At 37.0% G+C, this 20,002-nt stretch overlaps 1 protein-coding gene across 2 annotated transcripts in view; it reads right to left on the bottom strand.

The window, feature by feature from the left end:
- The window catches only part of CDKAL1 (CDKAL1 threonylcarbamoyladenosine tRNA methylthiotransferase), a gene marked incomplete at its 3' end in the record, with an annotated part of 393,323 nt that overhangs the window by 95,177 nt on the left and 278,144 nt on the right, over positions 1-20,002 (bottom strand). For both annotated transcript variants that reach the window (XM_080610854.1, XM_080610855.1), the window contains exon 12: positions 10,908-11,088. In XM_080610854.1, the coding sequence (XP_080466980.1) occupies positions 10,908-11,088 (181 nt within the window). The remainder of the gene's footprint in view (positions 1-10,907; positions 11,089-20,002) is intronic.

A 20,002-nucleotide genomic window follows, 5' to 3' on the forward strand; every position in this document is an offset into this window, starting at 1 on the left:
TTCTAGTTTAACTATTAATACATGTGCATTTCATTATTCAGCTTGGTTTAAGAAATTACTTTCTAGTAATTTTTGATCCATACATGGAAAATGTCACTTAGTGTACAATGTGTTATATTCAGCAGTTTACCTCAATGTTCCAGGATGGTGGACATTTTTTCCAACTCCCATTAACAAGAGAACTATACATGCATAATTCATATTTTCTATACTCTTTAGTCTTTTGTATACTCAGTGATTATTTCTTAAAAAAAAAAGAAAAAAAAAAAAAAGAAAAAAAGTTTTATGGCATACACAATGTGTTTTTTGTCTAAAAGAGGAAAATATGTAAAACTTTACACACCTTTACTAATCATATTAATGTAGAAAATGTTTGCAAATATCCTGTCTTCAGGATTATGGCAACAAAACCAACCACAGTTTAGGCTATTTTACCTTTAAAACAGAGATTCTTATTTATGGAAAAACACATTGTCAAAAAACAGTATAGGATTTGAAAACAATTTCTTGAAGGATCTATTTTCAATTAAACCATGGGCATTGCAATTTCTTCCTGCTTATTATCCCTTTAATTCCAGCTATGTAATACAGACTGTTCAAACTCATGTATTTTACAAATTATTGCTGAATTCTATTGCTCCTGGTCCATTGGAGTTCTTTAATTTGGTTTAGGATTAATGTTTGTTATTCCTGTCATCTTTCATAATAAAATCTCCCCCTGAGCAAATGATAAATTATGCAAAATTTATTCTGAAGACATTCAAAGAGAAATCCTTAATTTCAAAAAAGGCTTTCAAGATTTGCTCATCTTGAGGGTCCTTAAATTTGGTATAGTTTATGAAATGCTCTGTCTCACTTCTGGTAGTTTTTTGTCTGAAATTCATACTGAAATGTCAATCTATATGACGTGGGTACATTCTAAGGATGCCACTGTAACTAATTAGGAAGACTGTTTAGCTCAGGAAGATTTGTAGAACAAATGTATCTGACAGAAACTTGTCCTGAGGTATCAGCCATATTTCAAGTTAGATTGACACTAAATCAGAAATAAAGTGACTGGTCATGAGGGACAGATGGATTTTGAATATATAGATATTACACCCAGTTATACAGTAATATAAACCAGAATGAACTGCAAACTACATGCTAGTAATGAAATGTAATTTTTAGATACATATGTTGAGCCCAAGGACATATAAGGGCTTACATTTATATAACCAGGACCGACCTGTCTGCACTGACTCTTTTCTATTTTATAATCTGGTGAGGTATCTGTGTGCTGTCTTGCACAACAGCAGCCTTGAAAGCATCAGGTTTTCCAGCATCCCAGAAAGAACAAAAAGAGCAGAATAGAAGTGATTCAGAAGATACAGTGTGGCATGAATAGTGAGCGGTACATGGTGGTCAAGTGCTTGCTGTGTGGGAAAGACCACTCATGTATTCACAACACACAAATTCACTAGACACAGAAAAACTGCCCTCACTGTTTCACCTTAATCTGTTACTCAGTCCTCCACCCTACTTCCAGTTTTCCAGCAATTCCAAATTCCACATGGATTTTTAGCCCAACGACCAGAGGTGCAGGCACAGCAATGAAAACAGTGGAAGATAGGAGTTCCAAGGCACCCAGTGACCTTATTGACTGTGGAAGCCTTGAAGGAGTGTACTTGCATTATCAAAGACAGACGAAGCTCAAGAAAGGGTCACCAAGAACCCACCACAAGATATTTCAGTGTCCTTTTTCTCCAAAGCACATTTTATAGGCCATTACAAATGTCACATGATTCAGAAATGATAGACAAGCTTAGTCACCTCCATGATACAAATTAATTTACCGTGTTAAGTCACAAACTATTAAATCTAAACTATGTTCTCACTTGAGGAAGCCCAGAATTGCCAAAGCCAAGAGGGTTTTTTTGAAACTAATAGACTTTTCTGTTCTGCTGCATACATTCAATTTCAGGGATTAAGTTATGGGCAATACTCCATGTCTAAAACTGCTGGCACTGTTTCCAGCTCTGGGCAGACTGGTTCATAAAGTGTATTAAATTCTGAATTAAAGAAAGGAAAAAAAATCCAGTATTACAGAAGTTACTTAACTGTAATTGAAGTAAAAGTTGCAAAAAGGCACAGTTAAAACTTCTTCCATTATGATCCAAGGAAAAGGACAAAATATATAAACATAACATCCAGTTGCCAGAGAGGTCTCCTCTATACAAGCTTGTATGAATGTGTTCTACAGGCATCTATGGATTTGGACAGAGTTGTAACAGAAAACAGCAGGCCAAAGACAGGAACATTACCTGCTGAAAAAACAGCATATGAAAATTTTCCAGGGACTAATAAGATCTGAAGACTAGTACTCATGCTGAATCTGTAATAATTAAAACAGGACATCAACAGTCTGTTCAGTTTGTTCAATCTGCCCAAGGCCATTATGATGAACAACAGACAAAGAGACTCAGACCACATCCAAGAGGGTGGTGACTCCTATATGCAGATGAAGACTGCAGTATTACATTTATACCTAAAGGAACAAAGATCCCTCTGAGAGACATTCCAAGTATCCACCTTGAAGCCACAGGTTGACATCTGAGCACACCCCTGGGGCTGGCCTCCTAGCTGCTGCTCCACAGGTAATCGCAAGGGAGCATGTTAGTAAATGTCAGTGACTAAACAAATGTGTTGTGCAAATAGTTACCTCCTTTTAAAAATAACAGCTTGGTTCTACTAATAACAACAGCTTAATAAGTAAAAAGTGTTTGCAGAAATTGTTGTTGCTCTCTCTGCCTCGCTTCAATTCTCTATCAGGGGAGTTTACAAAACAGTCTTTTAACTTCCTGTAACATTCCAAGTTGAAGCCCCAGATCAGAGTACATAAATCATAATCTCTGGTAAAGGAAAAAGACGCACAATTTTCAGCTTTTATTGCCCTCATGACTTCTTACTGATTCAGTCCTTGAAACTAATGGCAGAGGCTTCCAATATACTCCATATATGTGTGTACTCATGCAGCTTTTACCATGTTTTATACGTGACAGAAGAAAAATAAATTTATGCATTGTGTTTATCCTGATGCCATTTTATATAAACTTATTTTGAAGAACAATGTTATAATCTTGAAAATTCTGATTAACTAAGTTTAGGCAGAAAATACAGAAGAATGATATACTCTTCTGCATTTTCATAAGCAATCACAATGGATGTTAAACCACAAAAGCCTGGGGGAAAAAAAAAAAAGGAAAGAACCCTCTATGACACCACTAAACTCGTTTCACTACACTACATTTCCAGGTTTTGACTTTCGAATTTTCTCCCTTAAGATCTAAGACTGTTTCACCTTATCTGTAGAAAGTATCTCCCTTCCCTTCTATGGGAAGTACGTGGCATACAAAACTCTTAATGCTATTTCAGCTTCCTTGCAACCAAAATCTCAGAATTCCATCAGGATTTCCAGACAGACTCACAGGGGAAGGATGCTGAGTAATGAATGCTTGTGGACACTACAAATCTTAAAGGGCTACAGTTTCCTAAAAATATTTCTTTATATTGGATGGTCAACATGTGGACATTACATTGCTAAAAGCACTAACCCACAAGTTTATACAACGCTGGTGATGGTTTCAGAATCCTTGCAAATTCTGTCATTATTTCTGGCTTGACAATGAACTTCAGAAGGAACTCAGCCTCTCTCTGCACATGTATATTCTTCACCTTTATTTTAGTGTCCATTAATTCTTTTTCTTAACAACATGGCCTAGATCAAACCCATCACTGTAATTTACCTTTAGAGACTCAATTTTTCAAATTGAATTTGTATGAAGTTTATGAGAAAGCTGTTGGCATTTCCATTCCAATCAGTTCCTGCTGGAAAAACAAAGCAAAATTCAAGAAAGTAGAATACAAACTTGGTTTCTTAATTGTATTTCCAGTCTAGCCTTGAATTTCGACTTGCTTTCTCAAGCAAGGCGGTCTAACTGTAAGAACTAAATTCTACCAGGTGCCTGAAGTAGAGGATTTAAGAGCCACAGATCTAGGCTAGAGTCAAAACATTCTTGTCCTTTCACAGGGGTCTGACTGTGCAATTTAACTCATTCCCAGAATCAGCTATGAACTGCTCCATAGGCAGATCATTTATAGCTTTCCAAAAGGGTATACAACCTCTTTTAAAACCTACCAGCTCAACTTGTCTCCCACAGCAACAAAAACAGATTTTCATTTCAGCAGCTGCTCAAATAACTTCAAGTGGTTTGAATTTGAGCTGAATCTAGCTCTAAAATAAAACTGTCTTTAAACTTTTGTAAAAATCTATTTAGTAGCTTTGTCTAACCACAAAAAACTTATTCATGGGTAATTACCTTCCTCTGAATTCATAGCACAAACTTGCAGCTCTGGCTGCACACAGAATGGTGAGCACTGTGGTAGATTTAAAGATATAGCATAAAAGAAGTCAAATGTTTTGATCATTTTTAAAACAGAGAAAAAGGAGGAACCAGGCTTTCATAGATCAGTCAGTTTATGTAGTTCCTGGAAAAATAAGGAGGAAAACATGCAAAACTATTTTTAAGCATCCAGAAAAGAGCCAACACTGATTTCCTACCCACAGCTATGTCGATCAAAATGAATCCCATCAGAGACTAAGTGGACTTGCAGATAAGAGAAATCATAGATATCTTGATGGCTTGCAAGGCTTTCTACAGTACCTCACATGTTGTTCTCACAAAAAAATCACACTAGGAAACACAGTGCAAATAAAACCAGAAAGCACGTATAAATCTTCCGGAAAATGCTACTTTGGAATACGTCAATCATTCAGTGACAAATATGAAGAATTATATATTGATTTTTCCTTTATGGTCTGCCTTCCCCTCCAGCCTTCACTTGCCATAAAAGTCTTCACTCAGGTCTTTTTCTGGCAGAGTAGCAAGCAATAAATAAAACCATACTGTTGAAGAAAAACGAAGTGTAGTACAGAGGTTCAGCAGTCAAACTTAGACATTAATCAGTCTTGGCTTTTCTTACACATGAAGTACATTCTGCATGTTACACCATACATTATCACATGTGCATGTGTGGACTATCAGGAGCCACACCTTTGATTCACCAGAAGCAGTTATCACAGCTGTATCTAATTCCCAGGTCACGTAATGCCATTTAGTCACAGAACTTAACAAGGGAGCTCAGAGGCAGTATTGGTAGATCACAGTAGAAGTATGGTTGAATAAGTGGCATTGTTCCTTTACCTACTCACTTTTCTTTCCTTTTCTCCCACCTCCTGATCTCCCCAGGTCTCTTTCTTACTTTTAAAAGAATATCTCTACATATTCCCATTGTACGATGTTTGTATCGGGCAACATTAGCTAAAGTAAGAAGTATTACTGAATCTGCTATGCTGGTGAATATTAGAAACAAGGGAGATGGTCCCTTCTTTTTGGGCATTTAAATCACATTAACTAATCAACACCATCCAAAGCTGCATACTCTCACCTGCAAGTGAGAGTGGTGCACTTAACAGCGCAATTGGTTCCCTCACACATCACAGAGTACATGAAACTCTATAAAATCCATCCCAGACAGCAGATTCTTTGCTTGCCCTAGCCATGACTGTGGCTTCCCTAGGACATTGTGCCACATCACTACCCACTAATGCCTCGAGCACATGCTCAAAGGATAGAGCAGCCCTCAGCTGTCATCTCTCCTTATTGTCTGCTCAATGGGGAGCTTACTAGCCTTTTCTTTGATGGTACAAATGCAAGGGTCGGCTGCGCTCCCTCTCCCTTAGAGTTGTGAGAAAAGCAAAAGGTGTCCTTTGCACAAGCAGTGCCATTCCAGATGCTGTCTTGCTGCTTGGAGTTACAAAGCTCTGAAGGAGCTGTTCAGCTAATATTGCCTGACAGGAATGAGGTTATTTCTCAGTCAGTCAAGGATGGTCTGGTGACACACAGCTAATTATTTATTTTGAACATGTAAGAGCATATGAGTTACCAATGAAGACTGAGCTGTTTTGTGTGTGGAGATTCAGAACTACAAAACCTATAGCCATCTGCAAGAGGAGGAATTAAACATCATACTGTATCTGCTGGTACCCAGGAATACCTACTTCTAGTGCTTGCAGAATTGTAACTGGTTAAGATGGATATGGGGGATCTGCAGCCCTCAGTCATGAAAGGGTGTCAGGAAACTTCTTGGAGACCTCTTAGAGGGAAGCAAAAGCAAAGCAGCCTCAGAAAAATAAATAGCCATCATAAAGGCATAAAATACAAGATGGTTGGTTTGCTCCCACAGAAATGGTCTGGCAACAAAACCAAGAAAGTACAGATGCTATCTAATAGAAAGAAAAATCTCTAAGCGCATTATGTATGGCTTCTATAATTGGCAAATACAGTGACAGATCTAAGTGATGGTTAGAGTAAATGGAGGAGGATACAATGTCTGATCATGGATTTTATTTTATTTTTTCCCTAGTAACAATGGGTATATTTAACAGACAAATGCCCAGATGTAGATGGATGAGGTTTTAGATTGAGCAGTTTTGTCTGGACACCTCATTTGGGCATGGACAGACGGTAGAGGGGCAAGTACTGCTTGAGATGAAGGCTGCTGAAAACTGAGCTTTTGGAGACTGAGTAGGCACTTTCAGATGTAAGACAAGGTCTCACATCTTTGTCCACCATGGTCATGGCACACCCACCACTCCCCTCCTGTACTGAAAGACTTTAGTAACTCCCTATTAATACACCGTAAAAGAAAATACCCTGTACCTACCTCTATTCCTGAAGCAAATTATTTTTGAGATTAAACAGTAGTTGTTATTTACCTCAGTACAATAAGCAGGGTGCTTAATACAACTAATACAGAGAGAAAAATTCAAGGAGACACTCTTCAGAGGAATGAAAGGAAAGGTTCAGTAGCTGACTGACATAACATTTTCTGTCTGGGAGCAAGGTAATTATTTGATGACATATAGAAAGAGAGAAGGAAAGAGATAGTAAGAGGATGTGAATATCTAAATCTTTTCTCTAGGCATCACAATGCTTTAAAAAAAATACAATAATTAGAACAATAATTGAAACTGGATTGATTACACTATTGAAAACACATACAGAAGTGTTAGAATACTCACTGCAGTTAAAGGCAGCATAATCACGAAGCTGCAGTCACATTACTGCCCTCAAAACAGCTGCCATCTCCTATTCTCAGTAGAGATGAACCCAATTGTACTTTACTAAAATCCCTATTTTTAAAATGGCTATTTCTTCATGTTATTTCCATGTGATGGAAATCCAGCTGATCCTGAGATGATGATGAAACCTAATGCTTTTAGGTTTATTCAATTATGATGGACCAAATCACAAGGACAGAGAGTTCCCAGACAACTAATAGTTGCCTTCAAAAAATAAAGAACAGGGAAATTGAAATTATCAAGAGCATAAGGTATTACAGATCCTTAATTTTAGAGAAAAAGATTCATTTTTACACTTAGAATTAAAGCATTCTGACAATCTGCAATGCAGCTAAATATAAAATCCGTTCTAATCACATCTAAATCATGTTCTTACACTGCTTATTAAAATATGTATCTGTCTAGTCAGTAATTTGAGTAATGCAAGTATCAGCACTATCACTTTTACAACTGAATGCAATAGGGAAACGGAGAAATCCAGGTCCAAAATGATGATGATAGTGATGATGATGATGGTAACAACAATCTGCAAAATAGCATTTCATAGTTAACACACTTTAGAGTGAGAATTTTCTACAGACAGCCTACTGGAGATAATGAGTATCCAGAATAATTTCTGAAAATGTATTTAGCAGTAGGTGGATAAAATAAGGGTAAAAGCCAAGAAAAGCAGCTTTTAAGTTCTGAACAATATGTTGACTCTCATGTATATGACTCAGCATCACTACAATTGCTTATTAAAACACCTCGAAACAACAAAAAATCATGCCCAATTTTGCTTAACTGTGCTCTTTTCTCTGAACTGGATACAACATTTATGGTAAGCATAACCAAACTGATGGTTATGAAATGATAAGACCATTTAGACAGATGTCTGATTCTCCATGGATATTTTTTCTCCAGGAGAAACAAGAAAAGCCTGCAGCCTTAACTGTCTTTTCTGAATTTATGGTGGCAGAACTGTCCATCTGGATTAGTGTCATCTCCCCTTTTAGAAAAAAAATCAGTGCCTGTAAGATTTTCAAAGATAAATTATCTATGTGAAGATTCTATGTTGACCTACTGTTCATTTGGGTTTTTTTTTCTAAAACAAACTCAGATGAGGGTTTTCCCCAAAAAGAGAATTATATTTACAACTTCCATCAAAACTATAAACTAAAAATTTGAAAGCACCAAATGTTACTATGTTTAATACTCCACAGACAGTCCCTAAAAGTCATAAGGTCTCCCTAAAATGAGCTAACTTAAAAGAAATCAACAAGGCAAATACATTATTGCAGCTGTGATACTTTGGCAGCATCACTGGAGCTGTCTTGGAGAAGTGCAACTCAGTAATGTGGAGCAGTCTGCAAACAGCTATAGATCTGTCCACTGCAGAACTAATGCAAAGCTAAAATAACATAACAAATAGACCCAGTATTTTTTTTCTAAAGACAAGCATAACAATTGTTAAATAACTTGCTTACTGGTTCAAAATTTGTAGTTAAATAATACAGACAAAATTATTTTCATAGAACATGATTCTACCATCAGATCCACCACAAAGGATTATGTTATGAACATCCTGTAAAATCACTAGTTCACCAGTTCAGGCTGGTAATACAATGTATCACATGTACAGATGCACATAACAGTTGTATGTCACTTCATGTGCCATTTCTCTTCCTATGCTAATGCAATGAATTAAATTCATTAACAGTAAGATGACAAATAATATTTTATTAAAGGATGACAGGGTACGAGTGCATAACATGGATGGTAACGTGCTACTTCCTTCTAGCAGAGAATCATATATGTTACACTAGGCAAGGAAAGACAAGTTAAATGCCTGCCCATTCTTGGTGTTGTAGGAAAGAGCATCGGATTCTAGCAGTAATGTGAATATAAAACATAAGAGATTAGCACAGGCTGTTCTTGCTCTGTTTGACTAGTTACTCTCCATCTCTACAGAGAGAAAAGAAAAAAAAGATCTCATAACAAGGGATTTTTTAAGAACTATGGGGAGAGGCAGGAGGGGGGAGAAAAGAGAGAAACAAAATCTATTAATTACAGATTTTCATCAGCACTGGATTAGACGCCTCATCTTCTTTGAAAGTTCTAATTACCTGAAAGCAATAAGCACTAGAGTACTACAAATAAAAAGAAAGAGTGTAAAACTGAGTTAAAATGACATTACCATTTTCCAAGTAACATTCTTAACCACAGAACAGCTAATGTTCTTTTAATAATTTAGCTCTTCACATATTGGCTTCCCATGGCACCCAGTTAAACAGAAGAGGGTAAATTAACTTAAAGTCTTTGCACCTCCTGTGAAATAAGCATGCTTACTTGTGGATGAAAGAATATAAACAAAACAGAGACATAAATCAGTATTTTGATTTTTAAGCTTCCTAACTTCCAAAAATGACACTTTGGTATTTTTTCACTTTCAAATTTTTAAAATGCATTCAAAACTAATAAAAATAATTCAAGAGTGTGAGTTGGTTACAGTAAGCACACTATTTCAACATCAGCTATTTATATTTGAAAACTCAGTATTTCCCATTATGAGATAGCCTACAATAAATGAGCAGTCATTGTAAAAGCTCTAAACAATAAATTCAAAGAGCCAAATATCTCATTTTATGTCTTCAGCAGCTGACACATCCTATGCAATTTGTGGTATATACTGAGAGTAGGCAGGAATAGTTTCTTTTGCTTTCAGATGTATATGTGAAGGGAGAGAATTACTGATAAGTAGTTTTGATTTCATGTTGGTGTAGCAGGATACATAAATAGAAAGAAAAGGTTTTTTGTTTAAACTGATTTACATTGTTGGCTTTCATTCTTACAGTGAAAGGAACTATAAATGTTATTTATGCCCATAATAATGAAATAACAAGTTGAATTATTGTAATGCCATCAGTCTTGTATGCTTTCTTGCTTTGAGATTCAGATTACAAAAAATAAAAATTCAATTTTTTAAAAATAAATCAAACCTTGCCTTCAGATGTGATTGCTGCTATTATTGCTTATAAATAGCTATTTATATCAAATAAAATGCACCAAATAGCCATCTCCCTTCTATATTAAAACAAGCTGTTTTCCTTAAGAGAATTTGATATGAGAATGTCAGGAAGAGTTACCTTTCTCACTCAAAAATGGAAAGAAAGAAGGAAAACACCTAAAAACTGAAAGATTAATGCAAATTTTATCAAAGGCCTTCAACACAGGCTAAAGGAAGCAGAGCTTATAAGCAGTGTATAGAGCGAGCCTTGAGAAGAATTTGCCTTCAACTTTGATATTGGACAAATAAATCAGAAATTATCATTCCTATATTATTAATACTTTGCATAATTATTCACAATAACCTTGAGATAGCTGGAGTCTTAAAGGTCTTAAAACGGAAAAAAACCCCATGCAAAATCAATTAGATACCTCTCCTGGTACTCATTCAGCTGAAACTTGATAGAAAGAAGACATGACTTCAGTATAACCACTATTTTACCTTCCCTAACAATCTGAAGAGTAATTTATATATGAAAATGCATTCAGTGATCTAGCAAACCTCTAAAGGCAATTCAACAATCATCTGACTCACTGGACTAAAAAAAAAAAATAAAAAATTAACTGAATTGTAGCGCAGTTCTGAAAAAAAAAAAATCTACATTTTCACATATATGCTTTATGTATGTAAAGACATCTGAGTACACCATGTACAGTGGCACAAGAAAATGGACCTTACCACTGCAGCTGGCACTTGGTGCATTTTTGCAGCTGGGGTTCCGGGGCGTGGGTAAAATTGATTAATAAACAAGCTTGGAAATCTGTACTGTTCTACAAGTTTCACTGTTTCTTGAAAATCTTCATCAGTCTCTCCTGGAAAACCACAGATGATGTCTGTAGCAATTGTTATTCCAGGCACTCTGTAAAGAAAGTAAAAACGAACACTGAACTAAGGACGTGTAAAGGTTTGCTCCCTTAAAAGCCAGTGTACATAGACTTACAACTCTTCAACTTGATCTACAGAAATTGAGACCATTTGGTACTTGGCCAAGAGCACACAGAAGACAGATATTACAGCAAATACTGGATTAGGAGTGTGACAGAAAGAAGAAAACATCTGGACTAACTCCTCCTACATTTGAAATTACAGGTGTTCACAATAGCTTGTAAGTTTCTCAAATTCTGATTGCTTAACCCACAAAATTTATAACTTTTGAGACTTACCCACTAGAATTTGTAAACTACTTGATGTTTTATAATGCTGCTAATGAAGTAGAACAGGAATTCCAAAAGCAGGGACTGGCATGCAATATAACGTAGCAATTTTGAACAAAATTGTCTTTGAAGCCAATAAGACATCTCTTAGTCACAAGTTAATTTCTAACTCAGTACTCCATAAACTCAGCTTACACCTTGCTTTAAAAAGAAAGCAAAATACTTAAGTTTACAAATGCACAAGCACTAAGCTTTCCTGTTATTTAGTAAGGTCAACATTTCCTAACTGTTCCACTTGGACTGAATACGCAGAACCCTTACACACAGCATCTTTAGAGAGCCTGGCTAGCAGATACAGCCAACAGACACAGCAGGACGCACAGAAGAGGATGAAGTAAGGGGGCCTCAGCTGAAATCACACCGTAGTGTAAATCTTAGACACTGTGGTTATGTGCCACTGAGCATTTTCCCCAGTAGATGTTGGAATAGCTGTCTGTGCTAGGGTCGAGGCTTGCACCTAGACTGAGCTTCGGACAGTGGATGCAGCCCTGCAAGTGTCTCAGGCTGCACGGAGACCCTGGGGGCTCTCTCTGATGCCAGGAGAGATGGCCCTTTGTCCTGCAGGAGCTGTGCTGTCTTGGAGTTATGCAGGAAGTCAGCAGGCTGTGAAGTGTGAGAGAAGATGAAAGGGAGATAAACAGGATGTTCTCTGCAACTCCACATCTTGAAGAACCTCATCTCCCATCTGTTGTAGAGAAGCAAGTATTGTCAACCCCAACTACCAATGGAAGTGAAACCTCTGGAGAAAGGGAATGATGGAAGCTAGTGACTTCTGACACTGAAGGGAAGGATCTGCCCCACCTAAGGGCTTACAATTGCAAAACATGTTATTGTCCTCAAGGCTGAAGAGAAGCCAGATGTGCTGACAAGCAAAGTATCTGGTCTACCCAACCCCAAAACCATACAAGACCATCAGGAAGAAGTAGCAAGTCATTGTAACGGGTGACTTCCTGCTGCAGAGGGACACAGGCACACATCTGTCAACCCAACCGATCATCTAGAGAAGTTTGCTGTCTGCCAGGGTCCAGGGTTGAGGATGTTGTGGGGTTTATCTGGCCCTCTGACTGCTACTCCCTGTTGTTATTTCACGTGCATACAAATGATACCACAAGTGGAAACCTGGACAGTATTAAAAGTGACTACAGAGCTCCTGGGGGGACAGTAATCAAGGGCATGGGGGCTCAGGTGTTGTGCTCCTTGTGTCAGGAAACACTTTTTTACTGAGGGTGACAGAGCACTGGCACAGGTTGCCCAGGGAGATTGGAATCTCCCTCCTTGGAGATACTCAAAAGCAGTCTAGACACAGGCAGCAAGAGGCTCTAAGTGACCCTGCTTGAACAGGGGGGTTTGGACAAAATGGCCTCCAGAGCTCTCTTCCAACCTCAACCCTTCTGTGATTCTGTGATATAGCTCAGAAAAATGAGTCCTACAAGATCTCTGCACAGTATTTACAGAGCACTCTGCGGGATCCAGGAGATAAAAATTCCAGTTTCCAAATCTGACATCTGCCAGCTGGATGACCACTGCCCTGTGAGAGACTGTGAAACCACTGCACTGTTTTGTATTCATCATGCTTGTGTAAAGTGGGAATAGTGGTAAACCTCTTCTGCAGAGAGGCAGAAATATATAGTGCTTAGAAGTGCTCAGTGCTCCCTACTGATACAGATAAGACTGTTTCTGCACTATCAGTAAGATTGATGAACCGGAGAAAATACGATTTATGAGGAAAAGAACCCTATAAAGATATAGGTGGTATCTGACTCCAAGCTGGCCCTGTTTCAAATGAGAGGAATGGATGAGATGACTTCCAGAGGTCCCTTCCAACCTAAACAACTCTACAGATCTTAAGTAGACTACACGCAAGGGAACAACTGAGATAGCTTCTTTTAGGGGTGAATAGCATAAAGACTATGGCCACAAGCAAAGCTCAACACCTGAGCTTAAGAAGGTGCCTCTCTAAGGAAGTGGCTGCAAGGCTTTGCTTCCCTTCATCACAACAAAAGACAGCAGAACTGTGAATGCAATGTAATGAATTTGCCTGTAATCCAAAAAAGCATTTGAATGGCCGTTTTCTTATTAGACAGCATATCATCACGTTAAAATTAATGCTGTGGCTAAAGTGGGTGAAGAGTTTGAATACTCTGAATAGCTGAAAGAAAAGCTTCCTGCAACAATGTGCTCTACTGGACCAGGAGAATCTCTTGGCTAAAGACCCAAGAAAGTGGAAGCGGAGAATATTGCTCTTAGTAATTTGATTAGGTGCAATATTACAGCATGCATAGCTTATATTCACCACAGTGGCCTTCATACAAACAGTGTATGGTAGTAAATATATTTTGTGACCTTTTTTTAACTTAACCCCCCCCACCACCACCTTTTTATTTAAGCAAAGCAAATGTCTTGGCCTCTTTTTCTTTTTTTTTTTTTTCTGAAATTCTTTCAGCTCCTTTTTGAGTTCATGAATTCAGACTCCATCACTTGAGATGAAGTTAAAACATGGCATTTGAATGCCAAATCAAAACCAACATAAAACTGAATATTTTCAAGGACTTGGTCCAGCAGTCGTAAGCAGGAAACACAAGCTGAATATTGCACAGAACAGCAAAAATCCCTAGAGCTGCTGGCTAAACAGTCTCAATTACCACTGCTTTCTTAAGACTGACAAACTGCAAGATACAAAGTTCTGCTTGATATCATGTAACAATAAAATTGGTTCGCTTTAAGGACTGAGTGAACAGAGGAGCACTATATTCTGCAACCTGATTTTGTTCACATCGCAAATATATTATGTGGTAATAGTAAGCTTATGGAAGAAAAAGTACATTATAAATCAGTATCACGTAACATCAGCTGCCATTTCTCAGAATATGAACAGAACATTCGTTACATTTGACAAAACCATTAAAATGAAGTTATTTTAACCATTTTAATGACACTATTGGCAACAGTCAAAGCATTTATTACCAATGGTAGTAGTAATACATCTTTTATAAAGGTTTGGTTGTTTCTATAGCAACATGAATTATAAGGTCCAATCAAGCTAGATACAATACAATATGCTCTTTTTCTCTATAACACCAGTTGTCATTCAGTTAAAAGGAAATTACATATTTTAAAAATTCATAAACTCTGCAAAAGTCTGAACTCCATTTGGTGATAAGGTGTTAATTATCTTAGTAATTAGATTTCTTCCTGGATGGAATTATTACATACAAAGAAAAGCTAGGGTATGAAAAGAGAATAAGGACCACAGCGTATTCAGCAACAGCAATTAATTACAGTTCAATCCAGTATGACTGCCTAAAATATGACATTGCATAGTGCATTTTTATACCTCTGTTGATTATATTGCTTAAAAAGTAGCTGTAAAAGGGGAAAAAAGCATGAGATTTCACTCAGAATAAAACCTAGTTACTGAATAAAAATCAAGCTCTTAGCCTTTCGCAAAGCACTGATGAACATAAATAAGTACAATTAGTTCCACATGCAAAACAACATTTCTTAATGAAAGAAAAGGGGGGAGAAAAAGATATAATTGCGGAAAAATATAGAACACATACACACTTGAAATTAAAGAGACCTTTGCTCTGACAGTCTGAAAGAAAGCAGCACAAAATTCCTTATTGCATAGATTCATATGTCTAAAACGTAATTCCAGCTATGAAATACGATGCAAAATTACACAAGAACAATTTCTTGTGCATCAGCCAATATTAAATTGTTTTTTTTTAAATGAAATGTAGTTTATCTATTCTGAATAAAGAAGAAAAATGATGAACATCCTCAGTAAGCATTTTGTAACATTTATTACATAAATGCATTTACAGTAAGTCTAAAAATTCAACCGCAGCAAATGTTTCCTAGGGTCAATAAAGAAGCTCCACAACACATTGTTCCATGAACCAAGAATACACAGTGCTCCTTATGAAAGAGAAAATGATTTTGAAACAGCTAGAAGCTGCTTCAAACATACAGAATTCTGGATGCTCATTATAGCCTAGCAAATGGAAGCGGTCAGTCTGTTTCAATGCTTCTAAGCATAAAATTACTTAAACTTTGCCAGTCATTTTAAACTCTCATAATCCTAACAAACTCCAGTGCAATCATTTTATCTGGCAATCGTAAATTTTACAAGATTTCTTCTCTGAAGATGTACTACTGTCTTCACTCAACTTTAGAAACCCAGAAAAAAGGAGTCCCCAGTTGACTCTCACTTGAAACATTTTACATTGAAACTGTTAAATTACAGAAAAAAATGAATTTGAGGGATACTCAAATTAGATAATACAGCCCTAATACTTTGGGTTCCTCAACATTCCCTCCTTTACGTCTTTCTACATAGATTGATCCCTTCCATCTACTCAAGCAGATTTACGCTCTGTCAGCTTGAACCAGACCAGCAATTCAAGCACTATCATCTTGAGCAGTTCTGACCATGCAAAAAGAAGCAACTACTTCATCTTACAGTAAATAAGTGTCCATTTTAGTGTGATGCTGGAAGGACTAGCACACCTAGAAATGAACAAGTGCTGAGAGAACAGAGATGCAAAACCTCAGAGAAAGGAGAAACAAATGTGTTTGAAAGGACAGAAGAAATGCAACACTTTATCCATATCTACCTGAAGAGGAACCAAGTCAGCCTCTTGGGCCAAATTAAAATGCCAAAGGAATGCCTGAAAGTAAAGTTGCGGGGTAAGTAATGAATGTGCTGTGGGTAACTGCATCCCTGAGAATTGCCTTCTCACAGCTTGCAGGTATTCAAGTTAGCTCTAAACAAGCCCATTAGGATAAATGAACCTAAGGTGAAATCTGTGCTAGTACAGCTATGTAGTTCCTGGAGCTCTGTTTGCTCAGGGATCTGCATTTGCATATTACTAAGCAGCAAGCAGGGCAGGCATACCCTCACAGTGACAAGTTTCCTGCTCTTTTCTGCCCAGGGGACTTAGTTATCAATGTTAGAGAAAACAGAAACTGAACTAGCAGTAACAGAAAAGTACAGCAGATATTGCAGTACCAGTTACCACAGGCGGATTCACCAGCAGAGGGAAGTTAGAGAACTCTTCATAGAAGGCAGTTGGGAGTGAAATGCAAAATCGCATGTAATTTGATTTAGGAAAGATAAAAGTGTCAAGCTGTCAAAAATAAAAAAAACCCAAAAAAACCTATTTTCATGGAGCAGGATGTCTAAGGCAACCAGCAGCAAAACTCTGAAGCTTGCTAGGATTCACTTGTTACATGGATCATTTCATGTGACTTTAGTTACAGAAAACATTTCCTTTAGCAACAACTATTACAAACCAAATCCATGCTCAGGGAGGAAATTATGTAAAGGAGCTAAAATTCATCAGCACCTATAGCTACTCATGTGACCACCTGAAATGCTTTTGCATGACCACATATTCTTCCCTCTTCCCTTTCAGAAATTAACATTAAAATCCAACAATGACTTAAAGCCATCAACTCACTCTTCACCAAGATCCTCCACCTCCGCCTCTCCCCATATAAAAAACCATTGCATTAGAATATAGCTATTTGAATAAATTAAAAGCACTCTATTGTCCTCACAGAAGGCTCCAAGAACTGCCTGGGAAAACTACTTCAATTAAATTCAAAACAAAAAAAGTGATGACTTAGCAACTTCTTGATTCATAAATTAGAAATTGGCATTGAAGAAATGTTAGTAAAAAATGTGGAATTCATATGAAAATAAAATCAGTATTCTCTGAGACATTACTCCAGCCTCATATAGTATTTTATAACCTGTCTGCAATACATGCCCATTTAGGGAACCTGCAAATTAAAGTTAATAGAAATTAAGTTAATAGATTAAATAATTTGAAGGTATATGAGAGCTAAGTCTTTCAAGCATATTTACAGAACCTAACAGGCATCTCAATGTGCTGTTTTATGTTGGAGCTGAAGGAGATGTTTGCATCTTCCCCATGACCACACCCAGTCCTTCTGAGCTCCTTTCCCCCCACTCTTTTTTCTCTATAAAGCCTAGTCTTGTGGGATTTCAAACTTAAATTTGAATTGCTCACTGAGGAGTCACACGAGCTGGAACTAGCACAAGAGAAACAGACTGCTCAGCTGGAAGCGCTGCGTCTCCAAAGGCTAGTAACACCACGAAACTTTACCTCTCTCTTGACTACATGGAGATTAACCTGAGAATTAAGCCATGGGAAGATCCCCATATTTTTAGAAAGGGATCTGAAATCCTCCTGCACTTCTTTCTCTCTCCGGGGACTATGGGGATGGAGGGCAGCACAATACACTCCTAATTTAAGCATCTGGAGTTAGGGGAGTAAACCTGAACATAATTTCTGAATCAGTTTATGATTTATCCTAAAATTATGCAATGGATGGACAGACTTTAATAAATGTATGTCCACTGACAATGTTATTCTTAGTAATCTTTTCCATATGCGTTTAAAAGTAGTCCAGGATGTTCAAGTTCAAAAACTCTGCGGCAGGAAAAAGAGTTCTTTTGAACCCTCATATCAATTGCTCAACCGATTTACACATGGAGTAAAACCGGAAAGTACCTCAGTTCAATGACAATAGACACTTCATTTACATTTGTGTGTGAAGCCTTTTAAATGATAACAGACCAAGCCTCACGGCTAGATATAAACTATTATTTGATAAGACTACTTATCCAAAAGCAGCTATATATACCATGAACACTAATGCTTAAGAAAAAAATGCAGAGAAAACAAGCAGTACTATTAAGTTCACCACAGAACTTACATTATTACTTCTTACATGAAATACTATTTAATGTTGCAATTTCGTTTTCCATTATTATGTTGCTCTAGCCACATAATGGCATCATTGAAATTATAAGGACAAATAGTGGGAGATTTTGCAACTAAGAGTAGGATAAATAGAGAAGATCCAATAATGACTTCTCAAAAAAGATATTTAAAATACTACTATAAAACTTAGCAATAAACAGTGTAAACAGCAAAACAGGACAGGCATTTCACAGAATGCAATACAACCTAAAAGGACAGATGGCAAGATATTGGAGTGAATGTGGCCAGGGAGTCAGACCTCAATAAAATAAACATGAATCATGTAAAAGTAGTACCCTTTTAATTAATTACTAACTGTTCTATAGTTAGTACTAATATCTTTCCCTTCAAGCTTTGGGTAAGTCTAAGGGATCTTATGTTTGTTTCTATCAAATTGTCCATCAGATTGCGCCATTTGATTGGATTTCTATTAAATGTATAATAAACTGTACTGGAAAAATCCTAAATGTGTACTACATCCAACAGTGCCAGATACATTCACATACTGAAAGAAATGGGTAAAAGATGTGGCCTCGCTCTCTAAAAAAGAAATCCGCGTATATTCAGTGCAAGAAAATGGTTTATTTCATAAACTATCAGGCTTAAACTTCATTATTTTTAAACTGTGTTGCATAACAGTTATTCAGTCCCTGCGTTTTGATGGCTTATACCAAAGTTAGACCTGTTTGCAGTGTATATATTTTTACTAAATACAATAGCATGAGATTCCACCCTGGCAGGACACCTGCCAACATTTTTTATTCATGTACATGTTGCTACTGCAAAGCAACTATACTATTTCAAGGATTTTAATATGTTCTCTATTACTGCCTAACACAACTCCAGGTTGTCTCACAAATGAGTTCTTCACTTTGCAGTTTGCCTGCATTAAAGTGAATATAACTTTATGTTCTATTGTTTTTAAAAATGTATAATGGCTTAACTTATAAGTCAACTCACTTGTTTACTTTAATTCAACGACTGAAACATTGAATACTAGCAAACATTTAAGTAAGTCATATTTTATTTATGTGTGTAAAATGCATAATTTTAAGTTTTAATTGTTTTCACAGCTTGAATCCTGTCTCACTGAAACTGATGCCTAAGACACAACAAACCAGACAAATAAACTGTAATGCCACATTGTTTGCATGTTTTTTCTTTTTTTGTTGTTGTTTTTTAATAACAAAACTGACAAACAAAATCCATACATGACCACAGAGAAACCACCAGAGTATTTCTTCAGGGCATCCTTGGAGATTTCCCTGAAGAAGGGTGTATGCATGTACACACATGGGGAAATAATTGGCAAGGCCATAAATACTAACATTTAATTCGGAGGTGATTCACAGCGAAACACTCCAGATTTCAAGGATAGCAGGAACTATGTATTAAGCCTAACCTGACAGCTACAGTCACTGTGTGCATTCTGCTTTTTGGTTTCCACATGTTACAGACCACTGAAGAATGCTCATGGCAGTGATTCCCACAGGAAACACCTTACACCTGAGCTTTGTGATCTGCAGCAACTTCCAACTGATTTGCAAGTGCAACTTAAGAAGTTGGTTTTGAACTTTGGAGTCATTCATGGTTTTTGTGCAAGCCACCTTACAAAGGCTGTAGAATAGTAGCTGTAGAATAGTAGCTGTGATCAAGATGCACAAGCTAACAGCTCTCAGAGTTTGAGAAGTAAGAGTGGGAATGGGTATTTTTTTATGACCGTACTTTCTCAAGCCCATCTCCAGGCCCCAGAAGAGCTCTT

The sequence above is a fragment of the Psittacula echo genome (genome assembly GCF_963264785.1).
Source record: "Psittacula echo genome assembly, chromosome: 2".
NCBI lineage: Eukaryota > Metazoa > Chordata > Aves > Psittaciformes > Psittacidae > Psittacula > Psittacula echo.